This window comes from Chaetodon trifascialis, chromosome 17 (assembly GCF_039877785.1).
Source record: "Chaetodon trifascialis isolate fChaTrf1 chromosome 17, fChaTrf1.hap1, whole genome shotgun sequence".
NCBI classification, from domain to species: domain Eukaryota; kingdom Metazoa; phylum Chordata; class Actinopteri; order Chaetodontiformes; family Chaetodontidae; genus Chaetodon; species Chaetodon trifascialis.
In genome coordinates, this window is record NC_092072.1 from 4,897,554 (window position 1) to 4,923,293 (window position 25,740).

Consider the following 25,740-nt stretch of genomic DNA (forward strand, 5'->3'; position numbering starts at 1 on the left):
GTGCAGCGAGTGGATGTGGTGATAACAATGATAAAAAGACACAACAGGTGTCATGAACACTGTCTCCTTTATGCGATATGAGAACAGATTATGTATATGAGCTAACAAAGACCAGTGCTTTGTCTCTGCTCTCTTTATCAGTGCAAACACGACAACCTTTTCGCAAGAAGCTTTTCTTCTGAAGATGGTTTTTCACAGACAAAACTAACAAGTGTTATTTTGTTGACATTCTGGCAGGAAGTAGATTGTGATTTGAGGATATCAGACACATATAGGGGAAGATCTGTTTCCTGAACCCAGGAGCTGCTGTGGATACTCACAATGAAAGCTCTTTCATGTTAATTCCCTCCAGTATCTGCCTTCCTGGTTCAAACCTAAAAAAACAAGAAGCTCCCATTTCCAGAAGATTGCAGTAAACTAGCATTTCACCCTTTTCCTCTTCTGTCAAACAGACTCTGAGTTTGATCTGAATTATTACATGAACAAACATGAAGAAGAGGTTAGTTAAAGTTAAGAGCCATTCTCGTATTTGGCATTTAAACCACTGTTGCTGAAGGATTAGCGCCGACCTGAGTCAGCCTCTTAAGTGCTGGGTTTCATAACACTGAGAATCAGTTTGAGTACGCCAACAAGAAGGCTTGCTTTGGACTACTGGTGAAAAAGAAAGTGAGGTGAAGATGGATATCTCAGCTGATTAGGTACATTAGATTTCACAGAATCAGGCATCTTCCACATAACCTGACAAGATATGCGTGATTTCATTTGAACAGTAGCTGGCTTGTTCACCACAGAGGACACACCTCGTGCTGAACGCATCCATTCGTACCTCTTTCCATCTATGCGTGCATCTTCGACAGGGGCCGTCAATTACATTTGTCTGAGGGCCAGGTTTTTTTTTTCAAGCAGATACTGTGAGGGCAGTGACTTTGAAATAAAAAACAATATATATTTAAGCATAATTATCACATTATTGTTTAATATTTTCACTTTCTCACAGAACTGTTTTTTATTAGCCTCCATAATCACGTCCACCCTTTCTTAAAGTTAACAAATCCAGTGATTTTTCTTTAGAAATAAGACCTATTTGGGTTTCCCGTATGACATTCCTGCTACTCTCCCTTATCAGTTACTGATTTATGTCAACACTAACAGGAAAATATAATTTTCTTGTCATAATGGTTAAAGGCCATGTTGCAAAAAATGGAACAGAACACTTATACGATAGTTTATGTGCTTGTCAAGAGCAACTGATCACCAAATGAGTCTGTCGAAATATGTCAATCAAACAGGAGTAATTGGTTCACAAAGTGGTTCTTAACCCACTGAATCACTTTCAGACTTAGTGCTGACAACCATTGCACCACATGGGGAAGAATTAACTGGAGGCTTGAGAGAATTATTTTGTTGCACAGAAAGGGATGTGGCTTCAGCAGGATTATCGGATCATTGTTATGAAGTCAGATCAAAGTAGAAAAGCGATGCAGAAATGAAACGTCCAGGGCGCCCCTTCAAGCTTTCACCTCACGATGGGCGAGTTTTGCTGAGAAAGCTGCAGCAGAATCAGCAAACATGTGACTCAGAGCTGGCAAAGGTGTGGAAAACCAAACTGTAAGATGCAGCCTGCGGAGAAGTGGAACACATGCATGCACACAAGACGCCAAAGCTCAAGAACGCTGGTTTGGCCCATATTGACGAAGGGGAAGACTTGAGAATCCATACTGTGGTCTGAGGAGATAACTGTGGGTTTTACAGTAATATTAGACTACATATCTTTATGTTTCTGTTTATTTACAAAAGGTAGCCAAATCTGCTACGTTTGCATTCAATTCCTGCAAATCCCCACAAATTAAACAGTGAATATACATTAAATGAAATGTGGCTGGAGTTTATTACAAGCCCTCAATCATTTGTACAGCTGACTTTGAAGACTCATATTTGGAACATTTGCTCTCTACATAAAATCATTAATGACAGGCTTTACTGAACTCATGATGCTCATACAAGTGTGATGTTATGTCCTTGGTTGAACTCTGCATGGGCAGCTCACGTTAGAATAATGACAAAGGCAACCGAAGCTCTGCCATCCGAGGATACGTTCAGGAACAGCCGCTCAAGAATGATTAGCAGTGCCGTCTTGAAGGGAAACAGCAGAAGTCGGCTGCTGTCTGACAGTGATTTGCTTCAGATGCTTGTAAAACACGATGAACTGCCAGAGTCTGTTTCCGACAGCGAGAGGATTTGTTTTTTCACCTTTTTCGGGCCTGGGGGGCAGAAGTGAGCACTCGGCTGTAAACTGCAGTGAATTCGGATGTTATCTAGGAAACGCCGGCAGACTTTTCAGTCAATCTGCACTTTCCATGCAGACCCTTGAGAGATGAAAGTAACACACATGTGCTGGACAATTTCCTGCCTGGGTGTCTTCTGTTCAACCAAAATCTTGAACTATTCCTTTAAATAAAGCATTTAAAGGCTTTTTCCATCACTACATTTCAGCCCTTCAGATCTATTTGTCTGCTCTTCTGTTGACACTGGCGTGTAATGAAGTGGTGAGCAGACAGCTCACAGGAAAGCTGCCAGGATTCACTATTGATTCAATGGAAGAGAAAGGCTGGGTGCGCCTGAGATAACACATGCTGATGGAACCGGTATAGCGTGGTCCTGGAATGCAGAACATGCCGTCTGTTTGACGTGTTGCTCTGAATAGAACGATTTTAGCAGTTAACAGATAATAAGTGTTCCTGCTGATCAATACAGTAAACTCGATTCCTCAGTGGAAGATGAGAAATTACTGTGATATCAAAGCGGTTTAGGGACAGAAGATGCTGAATGCTGATCCTGGTTTCAAACAAATATGATGTTGTATGTGCATGAATGTGTCTCAGATGGGGTCACATTTCCGTGGTGCCAGATCTCAGCTTGCTGTCACTTGTTCAAGGGGTGAGTTTTGGATTAGAAATTGGATTTAGGATTAAAGTGGCAGGGTAAGGAATAGGTTTGCATATAAGCAGTAAGTAAGTGGTGTGTTGTAAATAGAGCCTTTATGGGTTTAAATCCAACAAGAACCAGAACAAAAACGCATAATCTTGGCAATTTGTTTTTAGATGCTTCTGAAGAAAAGTGGATGTACATGAATGACGTGAGGCAGCCTGGGGCCCTCACAGCAGAGCGAGCTGGGCGTGGTGCTGACAAGAACGAACAATGGAAGCGCTTAAAAAACATTCCTGGCCCGGTGCTTTGGTTTCAGGAAGACTGAGAACAGAGCGAGCAATATCCTGCTTGACCCTCAGCTTTGTGGAGAGCTCAGGGACGAAATCTTTTGCTGTTAAGTGGGCAATGAAAGACATACGACAAGAGTTACATTGAGTACGATGACATGAAAGGAGCCACTTTCAAAAAACGCACCGATCCAAGCTGGAACTGTGTCTTGATTTTGAACAATGGGGAGTTTTTGTTTCTTCAGTTAAGCAATGGTGTGTGATTTTAGCGTTTTTTTTAAATAGTGCAGGTAGATTTGTCCAATCCACCTCCAAGTTAATCGCTGTGCAGTAGTTACTCACTCATATTCCACACAACAGAAGCACTGCAGCGATGCAGCCAGGACTTCAGCATAAAGCTTCAGCCTTCAGGAACGTAACGTTAATGTATCTGGGGGGGGGGGGAGCAAATACCAGACTTGCATTCACCAGGTTGCCAGAAACAAAACTCCCAATGAATGCCAATGTTGCTCCATGTCTGCTGAATGTGTGAATAGGAAACTGTCTGTGTAACGTATTAACTAGACATCAGTGTTGGACAGAACCATATCTTGGTTTATTCCAGATGTTTACATTCTGTCCTCTGCTCAGGGTTGTGACGCCCACTCACTCACAGCCAGGCAGTGATCTCTGGAGACTTGAACCACGTGACTCTGGCCAACACCCTGACAAACTTCACACAGTTTGTGAAATGCCCCACCAGAGACGATGAAACACTGAACGATGTTGTCAAAGACGTCTACAGCTCCACAGCCCTTCCCCCACTTGGCAGCTCTGATGACCACAACATGAGCCTCCTGTCCAGCAGCAGCATGCGACCAGCAGGACAGTCAGGAGGTGGTTGCAGGAGGCTCATGAGATGTTGAGAGTATGTGGTTTTTCAGTGGACAACATGAAGAGGAATACAGGGACCTGGACTTTGTTGGGTGGTGCAGACTGAACTATCTGCAGCTGAACCTAAGCAAGATGAAGGAGCTGATGGTGGATTTGTCCGGAGCCCCTGACCTATGACCTCCGTGAGGTGGTTTACTCTATAATTACCAGGGTGTGCACCAGGACGATCGGCTTAGAATGCGCTGAGAACACAAGGGAACACCCGCAAGAATACTAAAATAATCTACCATTGTCTGTTTGTGTCTTTTGGCCTGAAGATGGCATTAATAGGAGATTCTAGACTCTGCACAGTTCATTATTAGCTAGAAAGAAATGACGCCTTCAATGCCTGCCCAAACCTGCGCTTTGGCAGGCATTGAATCGGTTCAGTTCAAGTATGCAGGGTGCTGGCAAAAGAGAAAGATTTTTTTTCACTGCCAAGTGTAACCGAAGTGGCACAGGTCTAGTTAGGCTTGTTGAAAAGAGCTGTAATGGTGTAATGTAACACAGAGATCATGACAACATTCAGTCAAAGCTTGTGTAGCTCAGCACTTGGAAGTTTCATTAATTTATGATTTCTTAGAAGCAATTACTCAACCGCTACACCATGTCAAACGGCAGCCTGTATGATTCATGTTAGTTTAAGCAGGCAGTTAAGCAAGGCGATTAAATTCAGTAGTCAGAAGTTGAGTGAGATAAAAAAATAAAAGATCCAACTCCTCCTCAGCCTTTGAGGCACACAGGCCTGCTCTTGGCCTGGAGTTTGTCAGGTCAGAGGGAGGAGACGCACAAACTATCATCCAAAGTCCTGGAGAAAAACAGATAGTGTTACACAACAAGGCCAAAATATCAGAGCAGATGGGAAAATCATCATTATGATGCATTGTTACAGATTAGCCCAGCAAATAATATAAATATCAAGTCTTTATTGAGCTGCACCTTGAAGAGCTACAACATAACAACAACTGCTTATTAAACAAGGGAGCCTTCGATGAGATAACACCATTACAGTGCTGCAAACCATATACAGGCAAACACTGAAGGCTGCACAAAGCCACTGAACTCTGGCCTATAGGGTGCAATGCTGAGTGAGAGCTTTGCAGCCTGAGACAAACCTCAGACTGCATGAAGCTGATGCTAGCAACAAATATCTGGATACCATGACGGTATTTCACTGTCCGTGCAGTGGAGAGGTGCAAGCTGTTAGTGGAAAAAATACAGCAACCAGAATGTCCTGGGCTTACTGCCTTCAAAGGCCGTTCCCAAGCCACTCCCATTGGATAGGCTCCACCAGGGCTTCCAGACCACACCAGCATCATCACTTGCCTGGCCCGCCCTGCACCACCTGCCAACATCACACCGATGGCCAAACGCTCAAAGGGAGCTGCAGCAACCCATTTCCAAAGCTGCTCCTGAAGCAGACAGTCTTCTGGGTGTGAGGGTGGACTGTGCAGTTCTGTGCAATCATTACTGATTTTGCTGATTGGGATAAAAATATCCCCACTGACACATTTCTAGTCCAATTTTAAACGCATTGATTTATTGATACAACAAAGCTGTTGCATTTGCAAACAGAAGTAGGGGGGATAGATGACCAAATGAAGTACTTTTGGGATGATAACTCCCAGCATCATTTAGCAGATATATCACAGCGTGTCCCTGCTGAACAGACATGCATTCAGTGGAGAATGTAAATATTCCCTAAATTAGAAAAACAAAAATAATTGGGAATGTTTTGTTGCTTTTCTCAGGGCGTCACAACACGCACTTCCATAAATGAAATGTGTTTTTCTTGCTTACTGGTCTTTTTGGGCAGGGATTAAACTATGTGTTTCAGATGATTTCAGATAATGTGTTGTGCTTTGGCAGCTGAAGTATAAACTTCCTCAACTCCTACAAGCAACCACGCACTCAGAGCTACTAACGTAAACTCTGATAGCATGGGTATTACAAATTTTATTGCATGATTTCACACCATCACGCTGCTGTAACTGTCACATTGTAACAGCAACATAACAGTCACTGCTGTGCTACACTCAGACCTCGGGTGTTTCTCCAGTTGATTTCTGGGATCCTGAAATACGCCTCCGGCACTCTGTGGTCCATTTGGCCCAAAGCTTTGGTGTAACGTCACACATGCTTCTGTGCCTTCCTCTGTAACCTTAGATTCAACAACTTCATCCATCCAACTTCATTTACTGCAGCCACAGCACCAGCAGCTGTCCCTGGCACAGGGCGCTGTCCTCATCGCCTTAACTCTCAGCTCCACCTCTTCCTCCTCCACATTTCAGCTCATATAGGTGGCCCCAAATGTCCGTTTCCAGAATTACACTATTAAAGGAGAAATTTGCCACTTTTTACGTGGATATTCAATACATGCGAAACAAGGAGGCATCTAGCGCACACATCCCTGGATACTCAGAGGTGAAGACTGGAAATCGAAACCCCGAAAACCCCAAATCCCAAAGCCTGCAGCTCTTCTGAGAACCAATGACGTCCCTGGACTGAGAAGAAGAAGTCGTTTGTCACATTACATCCCTAATTCCGGATCCCTATATCCCTAATTTTTCAGTCATTAAAGGGGATGAAGATGCAGTGAAGAGGATGTTCCTGTGCTGTTACATTAACCCATGTCCTGAAATGATCTGCAACATACTAATCCTATAAAGCATGATACTAGAAGTGCTGAGAATTCATTTAATAAAGGATCTGAGTGCTTCCTCCACCGCTGTCGGCGCCTTACCTCATATTTCTTGTAAAGCTGTTTTGGGTCAGAACAACAAGTGGCATCAATTCATCATTAAAACCAGTTTGGAAATGCAAGTTTGTTCACATCTCCATCAGCATTTGCCAGTTTTCTCTGAGTGAGATGGAAGAGCAAAGCGGTTTATCCGCTGTTGTCATTCATTTGTTTCCCTCAAAGCAAAAATGAAAATGTCAGAGTGGAATTAGCTATACGAGAATCTTGAGAATCAAATCAATCTGTCACGCAAAGGTGTGTTGCTACATGTTTACAAACTCCCCCCTTCCTGTGGTTTTCACAAATGCTCGCTGTCACGCCCAGATTTAACTACGCATGACTCTGGAAGATGAATGTGTGAAGACGGTTTACAGGTGGGAGTTTGGCACAGGTGAGGATATAAGTTGCTAAAAATGCACTGACCTGATTGGATCTTTGGTTGCGTAATGTTCATATTTTCTCCCCCATGGAGGAAATTAATCACTTGAATGTCATTTAACTTTTTAGTGTCTGCCGTCATGAGTCTAATGTTCTTGACTCAGAGTTTCAACTTCCAATAAAGTTGCAAACGTGATCTTTAATTTTTGATCGCAAACTTAATTTGTTTAAAGTTAACTCATTAAAACACAAAATCACAGCATTGATTGGTGCTGAACCAGCTAATGAGTTACTTTAAGAACAGTCTTGGAGCACAAATCTAGAGAAGATCAGACTTTAAAAAAAAAAGTGACTTCCTCTGATCTTTTGAGAAATGACTTTGTTCTCACTCTTCATTGAGTAAAACTTCATTGTCACCTGCAGGAGCTTTCACCTGGGCAAAATGTCTCCAAGCTGTCTCACCTGCACATTAGTCATAAGACTTCAGCGTCATCACTACAATGTGACTAATGTCGTAGCATCTGGTTTCTGCCACCAGAAACAGCTGTGGATGAATTATTCAGATCCTTTACTGCTTAAACTACAATGTTTAAATATTCTGTTACTAAAAGACATCACGCATTGAAAATGTTACTTGATTAAGACCCCGATTCCAAAAAAGTTGTGACGCTGTGAAAACATAAATAAAACAGGATGTGATGTTGGTTGATCCTTTGTGACACACACTCAATTGAAAACAGCACAAAGACAATATATCTAATGTTAATATGCTTACTCTGAATTTGATACCAGCAGCACCTTTCAGTGCTAACAGGTGATAGCGTCATGGCTCAGCCGTTCACAAGCGAGGATGGAGCGAGGTTCACCACTTTGTGAACACATGATTGGATAAAAGAGATTACTACATGAGCTCAGGAACACTTTGAAATACTGCTGTAAGTAAGTCTTTATTTACTTTTCCCTACACCCGAACCTTTTCGGAAGCCCCCTTCTCTGCTATCCACGGCGGAAAACCTGCCAAACCTGAGGGACATTCACACTTAAAGACAAAGCTCTCTGTAATGGAGGGGCGCTGGGCCCTGCTTGTCAAACTCTGGCTGATTAGATAAGGAAGATAAGCGTTTGCATCACCGCTCACTTTAAGTGTGCACATTATGGAGAGAAGAATCATTTACTGTACATCAATAAAAGACAAAGAGGGTTTAAGACCCCTGTGTTTGACCAGAATATTCTTTAATATTTAAATGCTCACCTTAGATTGTCAGTTTAATAAATCTAGAGTACAGTTAAAAAGGCTCAATTTTCTTGCTGTGATTGTTACGAGCACAATGGACACGCTCTGAGGAAGTTGGCAGGAATTCCTGGCATCCTGAGCACAGTGCAAAGAGATCACCAGCCGTTACTCCCTCACAGCCTGAGCAGAGGAGGACGTTCCTCCACAGTGGGAGGGACTCAACAGCTGGAGCTGCTGTATATCTGACCAGTGAGCACAGAGGAGTACGTCTGAGATGTTGAGAGCACCTCAAAATCCCATAGCAGTTCAGACCGACTGCTAACCAGGGTGGGACCTCACTCCAGAAACGCCAGGTAAGAGGAGATTTTCTTTTTTTTAACCACTGATGATTCAAAGTTAAGTCATTTACTTGATTTGTTTCTGAGCTCTGAAGGAAAAATACCCGGCCTCTCAAGGAAAAGCCCATTCTTTCAGTCGAAGTGTTGTTCTAATCCAAAGTGGAAGCACATCCAGACTGTAGCTTTGTCTTCTGTGTGGGACGAGTTGAGCTGAGATCATAGTGTAAAGTCAAAAGTGACGAAATAACTGTATCCTGTACTGTCAGCCGCCACCCATCTGATAAAAAGGGAAAGCAAACATTCCTCGCTGATTACCTTTGACCATGCTTGTTAAAATGAGGTTTTGCACAAACTGGGCCCGTAAGTCTTACGACAAGTCTGAACACTTGTCTACATCATCCTCTGAGGTGTTGACACACATAAAGACAATCCTTTATTCTCCACAGTTATAGAAACTGTTATGCAACTCTACACAATAATCCATTGCCTCATTCATTGCAGTGTTTCTATGGCTGAGATGGTGTCAAGAAAGCACCACAATGACAGACCTGAGTGATCAATCTCAGTTTACAACTCTTTCTTTAAGGCACAGAGGTAGCCGGTTCACTGGCTTGTCAGCTATAAAATCTTCCTGTCATTCAGACGGATTCTTGGCTAAGATGAAGCTGCAGTTTGAAGCCTTATAACTCATCCAGACAAGCAGCCGCAATGTTAATTTGCTTCAAAGACAAGTCAAAGTCAGAGAAGCTTCTTCTTTTCCAGTAAATCAGTGTCGGTGAATCAGTTTTGCTTTGTAACTGGTACAAAAATATAATATATATTGAACTAAAATGCACTTTTTAAAAAGTTCTAAGTCACGTATGTAATGAAAAGTTACACAAAGTTAAACTAAAAGCTAGATGCTCTGTAGGCTGAAAAAATGAATGAAATAATCTCACGTCCCCTTAAAGTCATGCTGGTGTCATTAGACTTAGAGCTGTAATGAATCCTTCATTAACTGCCTCGTTGATTGACAGCAAATTAACTGACAGCCATTGTGACAATAGAATTTTCAAGCAAAGATGCCAAACATTATCTCACCACAGCCTCTTGAAGTTGCTGCTTTCCCTTATTTAAGATCATAGTAAATTAAATATCTTTGGATTGTCGGTCAGACAGAATAAAGAAGACGTCACCTGGAGCTCTACAGTTCAACACTTTCCTGATATTTTATACACCAAAGTCATGAAGGACAGATTAATCATGCAGCTCCAGTTCATCAGTAACAGAGTCCAAACAGATCATCAGAGTCATTATCTTTGTGTCCTCTTTTGTAAGTGTCCATTTTATTAGGTACACCTGTACAGTCTAATGCAGACCTACATTACTGTTAGTCAGAAAGTCTACCTTTTTGAAGCCTATGATGTTCAGTTTTTTCATAGAGGTGCTACATTATGTTTCAGCGCTGAGGTTATAGTTAGTGATGACGATGTACTGGAATGCATTATATTCAGAGGTGTTTCTGATATCCTGATCCTGTTCATGTATGTAAAGAACAAAAAAAATTGAATAAAATCGAGTGGAAAGGCTCTCAGTAATAAACTTGTAATTCAAGCACACACTTTGATAAGTCATCAATGCAGAGCATGAGCCTCTCAGAGACATATCTTACTGCAGGGTTGTACACAGTTGTACCTAACACACTGATAACTGAGTGTGCAATTACTGTCGGTGCTTAAAGTTCTTCTTGATAAAAAAAACAGAAGGCAAAACCTCCTTTTTCCAATATTAAACATCACAGGTGCCTTTCAAATGAAGTGCCGACTCCTAAAACTGCACTCTTGTATTTACTGGCGCTCCTTTTGCATTTGCCTTGATATGCTAAGCAAACTCAGATGGTGCAATAAATGCAAAGTGACCGTTCAACACCTTCAAAATTAACTAAGTGGGTGTGTCTGAGACAGCAAACACTGCAGCAGAGATACCGCAGCACTGCATGAGTGCTGCTGTTGTACAAATAGACAGTATTCAGTGTGCTTTGCATGAGCAGAAGTTTGTGTTACTTGGCCTGTATGCTCTCACAGCTATGGTGTCGTGAGTGACACATCATGCATGACCTTGCAGGTTTTGCATTGCATGTTGTGAAACACAGCACACACCTTTAGCCCACTCTGATTACAAATGGCTATTTTTAACTGCTAGCAAGCTATTGTGAGAAAATGCTTGAATGACAGCTGGTGATTTCTGTCTCATGCAGTAAAGCTAATTGTTATAATTTCCTGACCAAACCCCCACAGTGGAGAACATATGGAAAAAGTAATGTACAGAACAGAGCTATTCACTATTCACTTCTACTGGTGGGAATGACATCATCTATCACATAAAACCCAGCCACTAACCAATCAACAGAAGGGGTGGAAAAAGCCACTGGTTTATAGAAACAGTTCCCCTCAGCTCCAAGGAACATTTTAGCATCGTTCAGCTCATTGCTCTGGTTCACTTTCACTACTCACTACTTATGTTTCAGCTGCAGCAGGAAGCTATTTTCAGCCAAAAAGCTAAAATAAACGCACTGAACTATTCCTGCTCAGAAGTAAACAGTAGAAAGACAAGTTGCCGACCAGCAGGTGAACACGGTGCAGCATTTAGCATCTAAAGAACCAGACATTTCCTTCAGGAGAACAGGGTTGCGTAGTATTTGTGTTTCAAGTGTTTCGCTGCCAGTTGTTACAACACTCAGCATCTGGCTGTTCCAGTTTTGAAGCATTACGTCTCGTCTTGAGAAAACACATAGATGATGGTTGTGAAACACGTCCATGAACTAACAGAGAGTTAATGCCTCATGTGAACAGGGACATGAAGAACTGTTTAGCCTAAATTACAATATTTTTTATACGCTCTGTGTACTAATGCATTAATTATGTATGAAAAGTCAGTTGGACTATGCAGTCAAAAAATATTTGCATTAGGGTGCTGAAATTCTGTATATAGACAGAATGCCTCAGCTGACATGTAATTACAGTTACTGGGAGGTGCTCACGAGGCAGACTTCTTTTTGCTTGTTGCTTATTGAATCAAAAATATTCCTAATTCTTTTAAACTGTTATGCTTTTATTCGTGTATCCTTACATACATTACCTCTTATATCTACACAAAAACACACAAACTCTGTACTGACAAACCGGAAATAGTCTAGTAATTTACTTCTTAAGCAAAAAAGCATATGAACTGGATTGATTTGATTTGACCCTTGATTTTTGCCTATAACTAATCTGATGTCTAGGGTGTGACTAGGGGTGGTAAATACAAGGGTGTTTAGAGTGCATGATAAAAAAGCATCATAAAACATCAAATCATAAGATCGAATCATAAACATGCTAGTGAGGAAGACATTCATTAAACAATGTATTTTGCTTGGCTTGTCTCTACAGGGACGGAGTTTCAAAGCTCCAGGGCTCTGACCAAAACAGCTCGGGTATCTTTGGCCTTTTTCCTGAGCGGTGAGTCATCCGGGTTTCTGAGGCCTACAGAGTGAAACTGAAAGTTTCCATGAAAGTTGAAGGACAGACCACATATTGTGAAATTTATCTAACTGTTTCCAAGGAAACAAATATTACCTTCTGTTATCAATATGTAAAGGTTTAATCAGGGCCCTGCCTTACTGACATTTTCAGACCAGATATGTGGTCACAATACTATGAGAGAGGCTTACTTCCTATGTATTTCACTGCCACACGACTCCGTTAGTGTTTATTTTGCGATACTGTGTTCATTTGGTTAAAACAATGACACGTATGCCTTGTCATAACTTTAGCGACTGGTACAAAGGGGCTGGTATTAGTTACATCTGCACTGGTGCAAAAGCCCTGTTCTGCAGTAGAGGTTGCATCAGTTGGACCCACCCTATAGATGTCCAGTAGCTAGTTGACCAGGTTGTGCACCCAATTTGTGATCCTTCAAGGTCCTGGATATCACTTATGGGTCCCAACCTTTTATAGCATTCCATGTCTGAGTTCCAAAACAAAAAAATATGGGGTTTGCCCCCAGGGCATAAGGTCTTCTACAATTCTCTAAGCTTTAATATTTCAGGTAATCAGAGGGAATTTGGATGGAATAAAAGTATGTTATACCTTTGTACTTTCTTGCACAGTGATTTGAAAGTTTTTTCACTTTTTTGAAACTTTCATTTATACGTGTTACCTTCAGTACAATATAGCACAGTAGTACAGTATTTACTTCAGTCTAGTATACTATATTTTCCCTTAAGCGCAAAATGTAATGTGTAAAATGCACATTCTTAGCCAAACAACACGAGCTTGGAATCAAGCAAGCTTTGCATATGATAACTTATATGCATGCATGGAGGGGAGCAGTAATCTGCAAACCAATGAGGTGGACAGCTCCTTTTCAGTCTAATGAGTTCTAAGTTTTTACAATTACAACTTTTTACAATCAATCCATAAAAATAAACATTGTTAAATAAGTAAAGGTACTGGGAGAACACATTATGAGGGAATGAGACGAGATACAAAACAACTACAAGGTAATGTGAAAGTATTAAATAGAATTCACGCTATGGACTTTCTCTGTGGGGTGTCACAGTAATCTTAAAAGCAGTCTACACCCCAAACTTTCAATAAAATATAGTACATAGGTTAACCTTACTGTGCACAAAAAGTGGAAGAAAGACTTTAAGGTTATATGTCAGTTTTTGTTGAAACTGGGGTGTTCTGGGGCGAGGTTTTCATTAAACTTTATGGTCATTTTGGAGACTGTAATTAGTGGTGCTGTTTAAGGAGGTGTTTCCAATATAGTGTGCCCTTATTTATACATTAGAAGCACTTCTCGATGTAACACACCACAGTTCAACGGCACTACAAACTAAAGCTTACAAAATGACCATACAGTTGCCTCTCTTACAAATGAACTTGACGAATGTAGGATTTATTGCAGGCTGATGTATAACACTCTTTTTTTTTTTTTTTAGTAAGTGGTGCTGAGGGAAATGGTAACTGTTTGCGTCACATTTCAGAATCACTTTGACACAGTACCAAGTCCTAACAGTGTCTGCACCTACTGAAAGTTAAAAACTGGCATTTCAACACTATACATAGTTTCTTGATAAAAATCACATTAACAAATTTTAGTGGTGGAAATGTTTTTGTAATATTACAGACAATACATACAATGATTAATCCGATTTAAGAGAGTGTTTATTTTTATGTTACACAGCTCTTTAGGCCAAGATGGACTCCACCAGTCAAGACACTGAGGTGAGGCAAAATGGCCACACAAAAGTCCACAGACCTGTGGCTGGCATAATTCTGGAGAAGACAAAGGAGAAGATAACCATATACCAAGCCATGAAAAAACGTCTTCTCAGGCCAGGAACAGCATTAGCCCTGCTTGAAGCACAAGCAGCCACAGTGGGCATCATAGACCCAATAAACAATCGAGTACTTCCTGTTGCAGATGCTGTTAAAGAGGGAATAGTTGGACCTGAGATGAAAGAGAAGCTACTCACAGCAGAGAAAGCTGTTATTGGCTATGTAGATCCCTACACCAACCAAATGATATCTGTATTTCAAGCTATGCAAAAAGATTTAGTCCCAAGAGATTATGGATTGAGGCTGCTGGAAGCACAGATAGCTACGCATGGCCTGTTTGATCCTGTTGAGAAGACATACATTTCAGTTGAAGCAGCGATTCAAAAGGGCTACTATGAAAAAGGTTTGCTCAATAACCAGATGTCTGAGCTCAAAGTGTTCTACAATCCAAGCTTGCAAGAAAATCTTAACTACCAAAATCTCCTAGAGACATGCACTATGGATGTAGACACAGGCCTGTTGCTCCTTCCCGTTTGCATCACCTTCAAAGGTCTGCGAAGAGGTATTTCCTCCACTGAACTCCTTCAATCAAAGATCATTGACAAAGAAACATATGATGAACTACAGAAAGGAAAGGCCACAACACAGGATGTGATGTTGATGGAAACAGTGAAAGAGTACCTGGAGGGCAAAGGCAGTATCGCAGGCATCGCTGTACTCTCGTCAAATCAGAGAATGAGCATTTACGAAGCCATGAAGCAAGGCATATTGATGCCTGGAACAGCACTAGTTCTACTGGAGGCACAAGCTGCGACTGGATTCATGATTGATCCTGTAGAAAATAAAAAGTTCACTGTGGATGAGGCCATCAAAAACAAACTCTTTGGCCCAGAATATCATGCAAAGCTGCGTTCTGCTGAGCGGGCAGTAACTGGATACAAAGACCCATACTCAGGTGAAACTATATCTTTGTTTCAAGCAATGTCAAAAGACCTCATCGTTAAGGAACATGGGATCCGCCTACTTGAGGCGCAAATTGCTACAGGTGGAATAATAGACCCAATCAACAGTCACAGACTTCCCACAGAAGTGGCCTTCAAGAGGGGTTACTTTAATGAAGAAATGAACAAAATACTAGAGGATTCAGGGGATGACACAAAAGGGTTTTTTGATCCAAACACAGAAGACAATCTAACTTATCTTCAACTGATGGAAAGGTGTGTCACTGATCCCATCACTGGACTATGCCTTCTCCCTCTACTCGTTAAGTCAGACAGGCCAAATTTTAACTTCATTGACAACCAAACTAAAATGACCTTCAAAGGGGAGAAGGTGAAAGTGACATATGGCAAGTACATGGGAATGACAGTATCTCTGTGGGAACTCCTGATGTCAGAATACTTTGATGAACATCAGAGGAGGGACATCTTTCAAAAATACAGAGAAGGGAAGCTCAATATCAAGATGATCATCACAACAGTTTTGGAAGTCATAGAAACATCTGTGAAAACAACTGAAGTCATTTTTGAAGGGATCAGAGACAATGTCACAGCAAAACAGCTTGTGGAGGCAGATATCATTACAGAGGAAGTCCTGGAGGATCTGAAAAAGGGAAAGAAGTCAGTGAAGGAAGTGATAGAAGACGAAAATGTAAACGTGTACCTACAGGGCAAAGACAGTATTGCAGGTATTCTGCTTCCTGATTCTCAAATCATGACCATCTACCAGGCCAGACGAAAAGGAAAGCTGATGCCAGGAACTGCTCTGATTCTACTGGAGGCACAGGCAGCAACAGGGCACATTATTGACCCAATTGGAAACAGGAAGTTTTCAGTGGATGATGCTGTCAAAGCAAAAATTGTGGGGCCTGATGTCTGTCAAAAGCTGCGTTCAGCAGAGAAAGCGGTTACTGGGTACAAAGATCCATATGATGGCAAAATAATCTCTTTGTTCCAAGCCATGCAAAAAGATCTCATCCTGAAGGACCATGGAATTCGACTCCTGGAGGCACAAATTGCCACTGGTGGGATCATTGACCCAGTGAACAGCCATCGCATTCCTGTCCATGTGGCCTATAAGAGGGAATACTTTAATGAAGAAATGAATCAGATCCTGGATGATCCAAGTGATGACACCAAAGGATTCTTTGATCCCAACACCCATGAGAACCTGACATACTTGCAGCTCATGGCCAGATGTGTCACAGATCCCAGTACAGGTCTGTGTCTCTTGCCACTCAAAAGCAAAAGCAAAAACATTAACATAGATGATAACATCAGGGAAACGTTCAAAGCAACAACAGTTACTGTTAAGTATGGCAGGTTCAAGGGCAAGCACACAACACTGTGGGATCTTATCAATTCAGAGTATCTGTCTGAGGACAAAAGACAGGAGCTTTTTAGGCTCTTCAAGTCAAGGAAAGTCACAATTGAGCAACTCACTGTCACCATTTTAGAGATCATTGAGACCAAGGAGATAAAACAGCAAGCAGGGCTGAACTTTGAAGGTCTCAGAGGAGAGATCTCTGTTGTGGATCTTTTGGAGCTTGAAATTGTGGATGAGAAAACATACAGCAGTTTGATAGATGGAAAGGTGACGAGCACTGATGTGATGAAAATTGACAGTGTGCGAGCCTACCTACAAGGGAAAAGCTGTGTGGCTGGGGTGATACTGCAACCCTCCAATCAGAAGCTAAGCATCTATGAGGCACAGAGAATTGGCATTCTCACACCTGGCACTGCCCTTTGCCTCCTTGAAGCACAAGCAGCCACAGGGTTCATTGTTGATCCTCTGAAAAACAACAAACTTACAGTGGAAAAAGCTCTCAAAGAAAAGCTAATTGGCCCACAGATGTATGAAAAGCTTTTGTCTGCAGAGAGGGCTGTCACTGGTTACAGAGATCCATACACTGGTCAAAAGATCTCACTTTTTCAAGCCTTGAAAAAAGATCTAATTGTCAAGCAGCATGGCATCCGTTTACTTGAGGCCCAGATTGCTACAGGTGGTATCATTGATCCCTTGAAATGTCTTCACTTACCCCTTGAGGTTGCATACAGGAAAGGATATTTTGATGCAGAACTTAATCAAATCTTATCAGACCCAACTGATGACACAAAGGGCTTTTTTGACCCAAAGACACAAGACAATCTGACATACATGGAGATGCTGGGTAGATGTGTCAAAGATAAGGAAACAGGCCTGTTTCTCCTGCCACTGAATGACACACCAAAAGCTACAGGAACAAAGGCAAAAATGTGTACTGACACAGAGATAAAGCAACAGTTTGAAAAGACAGCTGTGAGCATATCAGTAGGACGCTACTCAGGGAAATCAGTTTCTCTGTGGGACTTGATTCACTCCAAGTACTTCACTGACGATCAGCGGCTTGAGTTCACTGAAATGTACAGAACAAAGAAGACTAGTATCGAAACCATAATCACATCAGTGATTTCTACCATTGAAAAACTGGAGGAGAGTGAAACTCCCAAAACGATAATGGGCCTGCGAAAGCCGGTCTCAGCACAACAACTACGGGATTCTGACATCATTGATGCACATACATTCAAACAGGTGAAAGAGGGACAACTCACTCTTGAAGCAGTAACCCAACGTGAACCTGTGAGAGGATACCTGAAGGGAACTGGAACCATTGCTGGAATTAAGGTTCATGAATCCCAGAAAGTAATTAGCATATATGAAGCAAAAAAGAAAGAACTGTTGACTCCTGGTCTTGCACTTGTACTGCTTGAAGCACAGGCTGCATCCGGATGGATCATTGACCCTTTAAAAAACAAATTCTATGCTGTTGATCAGGCAGCAAGAGAGAAAGTTATTGGACCAGATGTACTTGAGCAACTTCTCTCAGCTGAACGAGCTGTTACTGGCTATAAAGACCCATACACAGATGCAACAATATCACTGTTTGAAGCCATGAATGAACAGCTGATTCAGAGAAGTGATGGCATTCGTCTTCTTGAAGTACAGATAGCAACTGGAGGAATAATTGACCCGAACCAAAGTCACAGACTACCTGTTCATGTTGCTGTTAAAATGGGGTGTCTTGATGAAGAAATTAGCAACATTTTGTTAAACCCCACTGATGATGCAAAGGGATTCTTTGACCCAAATACAAAAGAAAACCTCTCTTACCATCAGCTCATAAAGCGATGTGAGAAAGATCCTGAAACTGGGCTGCTTCTTTTACCCCTGTATGACAAGCCATCCCATGTATTTCACACAGATGAGAAAATAGAGCTTGCATTCAAAAACAAAACTATTGTCATGAATGCAGGAAAATTTAAAAACAAAGAGGTGACACTGTGGGAAGTGTTGTTCTCTGAATACATATCAGAACAAAAAAGGGAGCAGCTCATACAACAATACAAGACACGAGCCATGAAAATAGAGGAGATCATTGAAATACTCACTGTTATTATTACAGAGGTATCATCCAAAGAAAAAAAGTTCAAAGGGCTAAGAAAACAGGTCTCAGCCAGTGAGTTGTTTGAGTCAAAAATTATCTCAAAGGAGCTTTTCACTAAGATTATACAAGGGGAAGTAACTGAAGAAAAAGTTAACAAAATGGAATCGATTCAAAAGTACCTTGGAGCTACAAACTGCATAGCAGGTGTCAAAGATGAATCTACAAACAAAGTTATGAGCATCTACGAAGCCAAAAACAAGGGCCTGCTGACTCCTGGCACATCCCTGGTTCTGCTGGAGGCCCAAGCTGCCACTGGCTTTATCATCGACCCACTGAACAACAAGAAACTTTCAGTGGAGGACGCTGTGGCTCAAAGAGTAGTAGGTAGTGAGTGGAAAAAGAAACTGCTTTCAGCAGAAAGAGCAGTTACTGGATACAACGATCCTTACACTGGAAACACAATTTCACTGTTCCAGGCCTTGAAAAAAGATCTCATTGTCAAAGATCATGGAATTCGTCTCCTTGAGGCACAAATTGCCACAGGAGGCATAATTGACCCAGTGTACAGTCACAGAGTACCAGTGCAGGTGGCATACCAAAGAGGTTACTTTGACGAAGAAATGAATCAGATACTGTCTGACCCTGATGATGACACCAAGGGCTTTTTCGACCCAAACACTCAAGAGAACCTCACCTATCTCCAGCTGGTCGAAAGGTGTGTTACAGATCCCGTCACAGGCCTCAGCTTATTGGTCATTGTGAAGAAAGGCGAGTTTTATTTCTTTGTTGATGAGGCAACAAAACTCATTCTGAAATCAACAACAACAACCAGAGCAGGGGGACAATACCACGGATCAACAGTGTCTCTCTGGGAACTGCTCTACTCCAAATACATCACCGAGGAGAAGAGGAGGGAGCTTGTGCAACAGTTCAAGTCTGGTTCCATCACAGTTGAACGCTTTTTGGAAATCGTCCTGACAATCATTCAGCAGCAGACCACAACAACCTCATCGTCATCACTCGTTACATGCCAACCACCAGAAACAAAAGTGGACAGCAGCACAACAACTACCACGACCACTACAATCACAGAGACCACTGAAGTTCAAACATTCCATGGAATCAGAAAGGATGTCACTGCAACTGAGCTGCTTGAATCACAAATCATCACTGAGGACCTCTACAAAGATCTCAGCACTGGAAAAGTCACAGTGACAGAAGTAAGTGAAATAGACTCAGTACGCAAATACTTAGAGGGAACCAACAGCATTGCTGGGGTGTACCTGCAGTCCACCAAAGAGACAATGAGTATCTACGAAGCCAAAAACAAGGGCCTGCTGACTCCTGGCACATCTCTGGTTCTGCTGGAGGCCCAAGCTGCCACTGGCTTTATCATCGACCCACTGAACAACAAGAAACTTTCAGTGGAGGACGCTGTGGCCCAAAGAGTAGTTGGTAGTGAGTGGAAAAAGAAACTGCTTTCAGCAGAAAGAGCAGTTACTGGATACAATGATCCTTACACTGGAAACACAATTTCACTGTTCCAGGCCTTGAAAAAGGATCTCATTGTCAAAGATCATGGAATTCGTCTCCTTGAGGCACAAATTGCCACAGGAGGCATAATTGACCCAGTGTACAGTCACAGAGTACCAGTGCAGGTGGCATACCAAAGAGGTTACTTTGATGAAGAAATGAATCAGATACTGTCTGACCCTGATGATGACACCAAGGGCTTTTTCGACCCAAACACTCAAGAGAACCTCACCTATCTCCAGCTGGTCGAAAGGTGTGTTACAGATCCCGTCACAGGCCTCAGCTTATTGGTCATTGTGAAGAAAGGCGAGTTTTATTTCTTTGTTGATGAGGCAACAAAACTCATTCTGAAATCAACAACAACAACCAGAGCAGGGGGACAATACCACGGATCAACAGTGTCTCTCTGGGATCTGCTCTACTCCAAATACATCACCGAGGAGAAGAGGAGGGAGCTTGTGCAACAGTTCAAGTCTGGATCCATCACAGTTGAACGCTTTTTGGAAATCGTCCTGACAATCATTCGGCAGCAGACCACAACAACTTCATCGTCATCACTCGTTACATGCCAACCACCGGAAACAAAAGTGGACAGCAGCACAACAACTACCACGACCACTACAATCACAGAGACCACTGAAGTTCAAACATTCCATGGAATCAGAAAGGATGTCACTGCAACTGAGCTGCTTGAATCACAAATCATCACTGAGGACGTCTACAAAGATCTCAGCACTGGAAAAGTCACAGTGACAGAAGTAAGTGAAATAGACTCAGTACGCAAATACTTAGAGGGAACCAACAGCATTGCTGGGGTGTACCTGCAGTCCACCAAAGAGACAATGAGTATCTACGAAGCCAAAAACAAGGGCCTGCTGACTCCTGGCACATCTCTGGTTCTGCTGGAGGCCCAAGCTGCCACTGGCTTTATCATCGACCCACTGAACAACAAGAAACTTTCAGTGGAGGACGCTGTGGCCCAAAGAGTAGTTGGTAGTGAGTGGAAAAAGAAACTGCTTTCAGCAGAAAGAGCAGTTACTGGATACAATGATCCTTACACTGGAAATACAATTTCACTGTTCCAGGCCCTGAAAAAAGATCTCATTGTCAAAGATCATGGAATTCGTCTCCTCGAGGCACAAATTGCCACAGGAGGCATTATTGACCCAGTGTACAGTCACAGAGTACCAGTGCAGGTGGCATACCAAAGAGGTTACTTTGATGAAGAAATGAATCAGATACTGTCTGACCCTGATGATGACACCAAGGGCTTTTTCGACCCAAACACTCAAGAGAACCTCACCTATCTCCAGCTGGTCGAAAGGTGTGTTACAGATCCCGTCACAGGCCTCAGCTTATTGGTCATTGTGAAGAAAGGCGAGTTTTATTTCTTTGTTGATGAGGCAACAAAACTCATTCTGAAATCAACAACAACAACCAGAGCAGGGGGACAATACCACGGATCAACAGTGTCTCTCTGGGATCTGCTCTACTCCAAATACATCACCGAGGAGAAGAGGAGGGAGCTTGTGCAACAGTTCAAGTCTGGATCCATCACAGTTGAGCGCTTTTTGGAAATCGTCCTGACAATCATTCAACAGCAGACCACAACAACCTCATCGTCATCACTAGTTACATGCCAACCACCAGAAACAAAAGTGGACAGCAGCACAACAACTACCACGACCACTACAATCACAGAGACCACTGAAGTTCAAACATTCCATGGAATCAGAAAGGATGTCACTGCAACTGAGCTGCTTGAATCACAAATCATCACTGAGGACCTCTACAAAGATCTCAGCACTGGAAAAGTCACAGTGACAGAAGTAAGTGAAATAGACTCAGTACGCAAATACTTAGAGGGAACCAACAGCATTGCTGGGGTGTACCTGCAGTCCACCAAAGAGACAATGAGTATCTACGAAGCCAAAAACAAGGGCCTGCTGACTCCTGGCACATCTCTGGTTCTGCTGGAGGCCCAAGCTGCCACTGGCTTTATCATCGACCCACTGAACAACAAGAAACTTTCAGTGGAGGACGCTGTGGCCCAAAGAGTAGTTGGTAGTGAGTGGAAAAAGAAACTGCTTTCAGCAGAAAGAGCAGTTACTGGATACAATGATCCTTACACTGGAAATACAATTTCACTGTTCCAAGCCCTGAAAAAAGATCTCATTGTCAAAGATCATGGAATTCGTCTCCTCGAAGCACAAATTGCCACAGGAGGCATAATTGACCCAGTGTACAGTCACAGAGTACCAGTGCAGGTGGCATACCAAAGAGGTTACTTTGATGAAGAAATGAATCAGATACTGTCTGACCCTGATGATGACACCAAGGGCTTTTTCGACCCAAACACTCAAGAGAACCTCACCTATCTCCAGCTGGTCGAAAGGTGTGTTACAGATCCCGTCACAGGCCTCAGCTTATTGGTCATTGTGAAGAAAGGCGAGTTTTATTTCTTTGTTGATGAGGCAACAAAACTCATTCTGAAATCAACAACAACAACCAGAGCAGGGGGACAATACCACGGATCAACAGTGTCTCTCTGGGATCTGCTCTACTCCAAATACATCACCGAGGAGAAGAGGAGGGAGCTTGTGCAACAGTTCAAGTCTGGATCCATCACAGTTGAGCGCTTTTTGGAAATCGTCCTGACAATCATTCAACAGCAGACCACAACAACCTCATCGTCATCACTCGTTACATGCCAACCACCGGAAACAAAAGTGGACAGCAGCACAACAACTACCACGACCACTACAATCACAGAGACCACTGAAGTTCAAACATTCCATGGAATCAGAAAGGATGTCACTGCAACTGAGCTGCTTGAATCACAAATCATCACCGAGGACCTCTACAAAGATCTCAGCACTGGAAAAGTCACAGTGACAGAAGTAAGTGAAATAGACTCAGTACGCAAATACTTAGAGGGAACCAACAGCATTGCTGGGGTGTACCTGCAGTCCACCAAAGAGACAATGAGTATCTACGAAGCCAAAAACAAGGGCCTGCTGACTCCTGGCACATCTCTGGTTCTGCTGGAGGCCCAAGCTGCCACTGGCTTTATCATCGACCCACTGAACAACAAGAAACTTTCAGTGGAGGACGCTGTGGCCCAAAGAGTAGTTGGTAGTGAGTGGAAAAAGAAACTGCTTTCAGCAGAAAGAGCAGTTACTGGATACAATGATCCTTACACTGGAAATACAATTTCACTGTTCCAAGCCCTGAAAAAAGATCTCATTGTCAAAGATCATGGAATTCGTCTCCTCGAAGCACAAATTGCCACAGGAGGCATAATTGACCCAGTGTACAGTCACAGAGTACCAGTGCAGGTGGCATACCAAAGAGGTTACTTTGATGAAGAGATGAATCAGATACTGTCTGACCCTGATGATGACACCAAGGGCTTTTTCGACCCAAACACTCAAGAGAACCTCACCTATCTCCAGCTGGTCGAAAGGTGTGTTACAGATCCCGTCACAGGCCTCAGCTTATTGGTCATTGTGAAGAAAGGCGAGTTTTATTTCTTTGTTGATGAGGCAACAAAACTCATTCTGAAATCAACAACAACAACCAGAGCAGGGGGACAATACCACGGATCAACAGTGTCTCTCTGGGATCTGCTCTACTCCAAATACATCACCGAGGAGAAGAGGAGGGAGCTTGTGCAACAGTTCAAGTCTGGATCCATCACAGTTGAGCGCTTTTTGGAAATCGTCCTGACAATCATTCAACAGCAGACCACAACAACCTCATCGTCATCACTAGTTACATGCCAACCACCAGAAACAAAAGTGGACAGCAGCACAACAACTACCACGACCACTACAATCACAGAGACCACTGAAGTTCAAACATTCCATGGAATCAGAAAGGATGTCACTGCAACTGAGCTGCTTGAATCACAAATCATCACTGAGGACCTCTACAAAGATCTCAGCACTGGAAAAGTCACAGTGACAGAAGTAAGTGAAATAGACTCAGTACGCAAATACTTAGAGGGAACCAACAGCATTGCTGGGGTGTACCTGCAGTCCACCAAAGAGACAATGAGTATCTACGAAGCCAAAAACAAGGGCCTGCTGACTCCTGGCACATCTCTGGTTCTGCTGGAGGCCCAAGCTGCCACTGGCTTTATCATCGACCCACTGAACAACAAGAAACTTTCAGTGGAGGACGCTGTGGCCCAAAGAGTAGTTGGTAGTGAGTGGAAAAAGAAACTGCTTTCAGCAGAAAGAGCAGTTACTGGATACAATGATCCTTACACTGGAAATACAATTTCACTGTTCCAGGCCCTGAAAAAAGATCTCATTGTCAAAGATCATGGAATTCGTCTCCTCGAGGCACAAATTGCCACAGGAGGCATAATTGACCCAGTGTATAGTCACCGAGTACCAGTGCAGGTGGCATACCAAAGAGGTTACTTTGATGAGGAAATGAATCAGATACTGTCTGACCCTGATGATGACACCAAGGGCTTTTTTGACCCAAACACTCAAGAGAACCTCACCTATCTCCAGCTGGTTGAAAGGTGTATCACAGATCCTGTTACAGGCCTGAGTTTACTTCCCTTACACAAATGAAGGAAGGAAAACCTTTCTACAAGCATTTATCCTTGTGTCTTGCTTGTATAGTCAGATTTTTTTTTTTACTGTTGTCCAATCAAATTTGCTCTATTATTACATTTTTTTAGATACACTGTTGGTTGTCCTTGAAAAATCTGGAGAGAAAAATACATGCATACTCTCCTGATCTAAGTACTGTTATTCGTGGTTGAAAGGAGAACAAGAAATTGATTATACAAAGGTTCCTATGCTATTATAGGAAAATGTGTTTTGATTGAAATTTTTGATCACCATGAGTACTGCAGACTTTTTGGGCCAGCATGCAAAAAAACAGGACTATGGCTCTGACACACACAAAACTGGAATTCTGCCATTATCAAAACCCTCAAATTAACCCATCATAAGGAAATTGAAAAACAATGGCCTTAAAATCTCCCACAGATTGCAGAAATCTTGTTGTAATAATCATATTAAAATTCTACACATAGGGACATTAATGGTCTTACTTACCTTTGTTTGATTTATCAAATGTCTGCTTTGACAAAAGCCCTCTGGTCACATTTAAAAGTATCATATAAATCTGTGGCCTCAGTGGCCTTATTTTAAATCTCTCTGTAATTATCCAATTCCCTTCCTCCATGAATACAGCAGTAGATGCTGTAACATTTTGGGTTTGTAATACTTATTTTCCGTTTTAACATTGTTTCATGTTGTTTGTGGGATCAATGGATTTGATTGTTTTAACACTGATATAACTAGATGAAATTTAGCAGAGCCTTTTTTTACATCACCTGGAAATCTTGGACTATCTATTGTGTTTAATGTAATGCTTTTCAGCTTTTCTTACTGAAACCTGTTTTTCGAGAAATAAGTTGTAAACACAGTGAATATCGTTTTGCCAGGCCTGCTTTGATCACACCTGGAAACCAGCCATGCACTTACTGTTTTTTGTGTTCTTGTGAAACCTTTCTTGCTCAAACTGTTTTATTGGGTTGCTCAATAAATATGAATACATTATCTCTTGAGCATCTTTATATTTTGGAACTATCATGTTGATCTATTAACACATCACTGCACACTGCACTACAAG

The 25,740-nt window shown here is 42.2% G+C and overlaps 1 protein-coding gene across 2 annotated transcripts; it reads left to right on the top strand.

Annotated features, from left to right (window-relative positions):
* The first annotated feature begins 8,665 nt into the window (after nucleotides 1-8,665).
* eppk1 (epiplakin 1) lies at nucleotides 8,666-25,663 on the top strand. Of its 2 annotated transcripts, XM_070984227.1 has the most exons (3): nucleotides 8,666-8,832; nucleotides 12,228-12,296; nucleotides 14,029-25,663. In XM_070984227.1, exon 3 carries the CDS (start codon nucleotides 14,043-14,045, stop codon nucleotides 24,666-24,668), a length of 10,626 nt encoding a protein of 3,541 aa, XP_070840328.1. In that variant the 5' UTR covers nucleotides 8,666-8,832; nucleotides 12,228-12,296; nucleotides 14,029-14,042; the 3' UTR covers nucleotides 24,669-25,663. The 2 variants fall into 2 exon arrangements, with proteins under 2 accessions (XP_070840328.1, XP_070840329.1); XM_070984228.1 differs by lacking the exon at nucleotides 12,228-12,296 and having other exon boundaries at nucleotides 8,763-8,832.
* The last annotated feature ends 77 nt before the right edge of the window (nucleotides 25,664-25,740 follow it).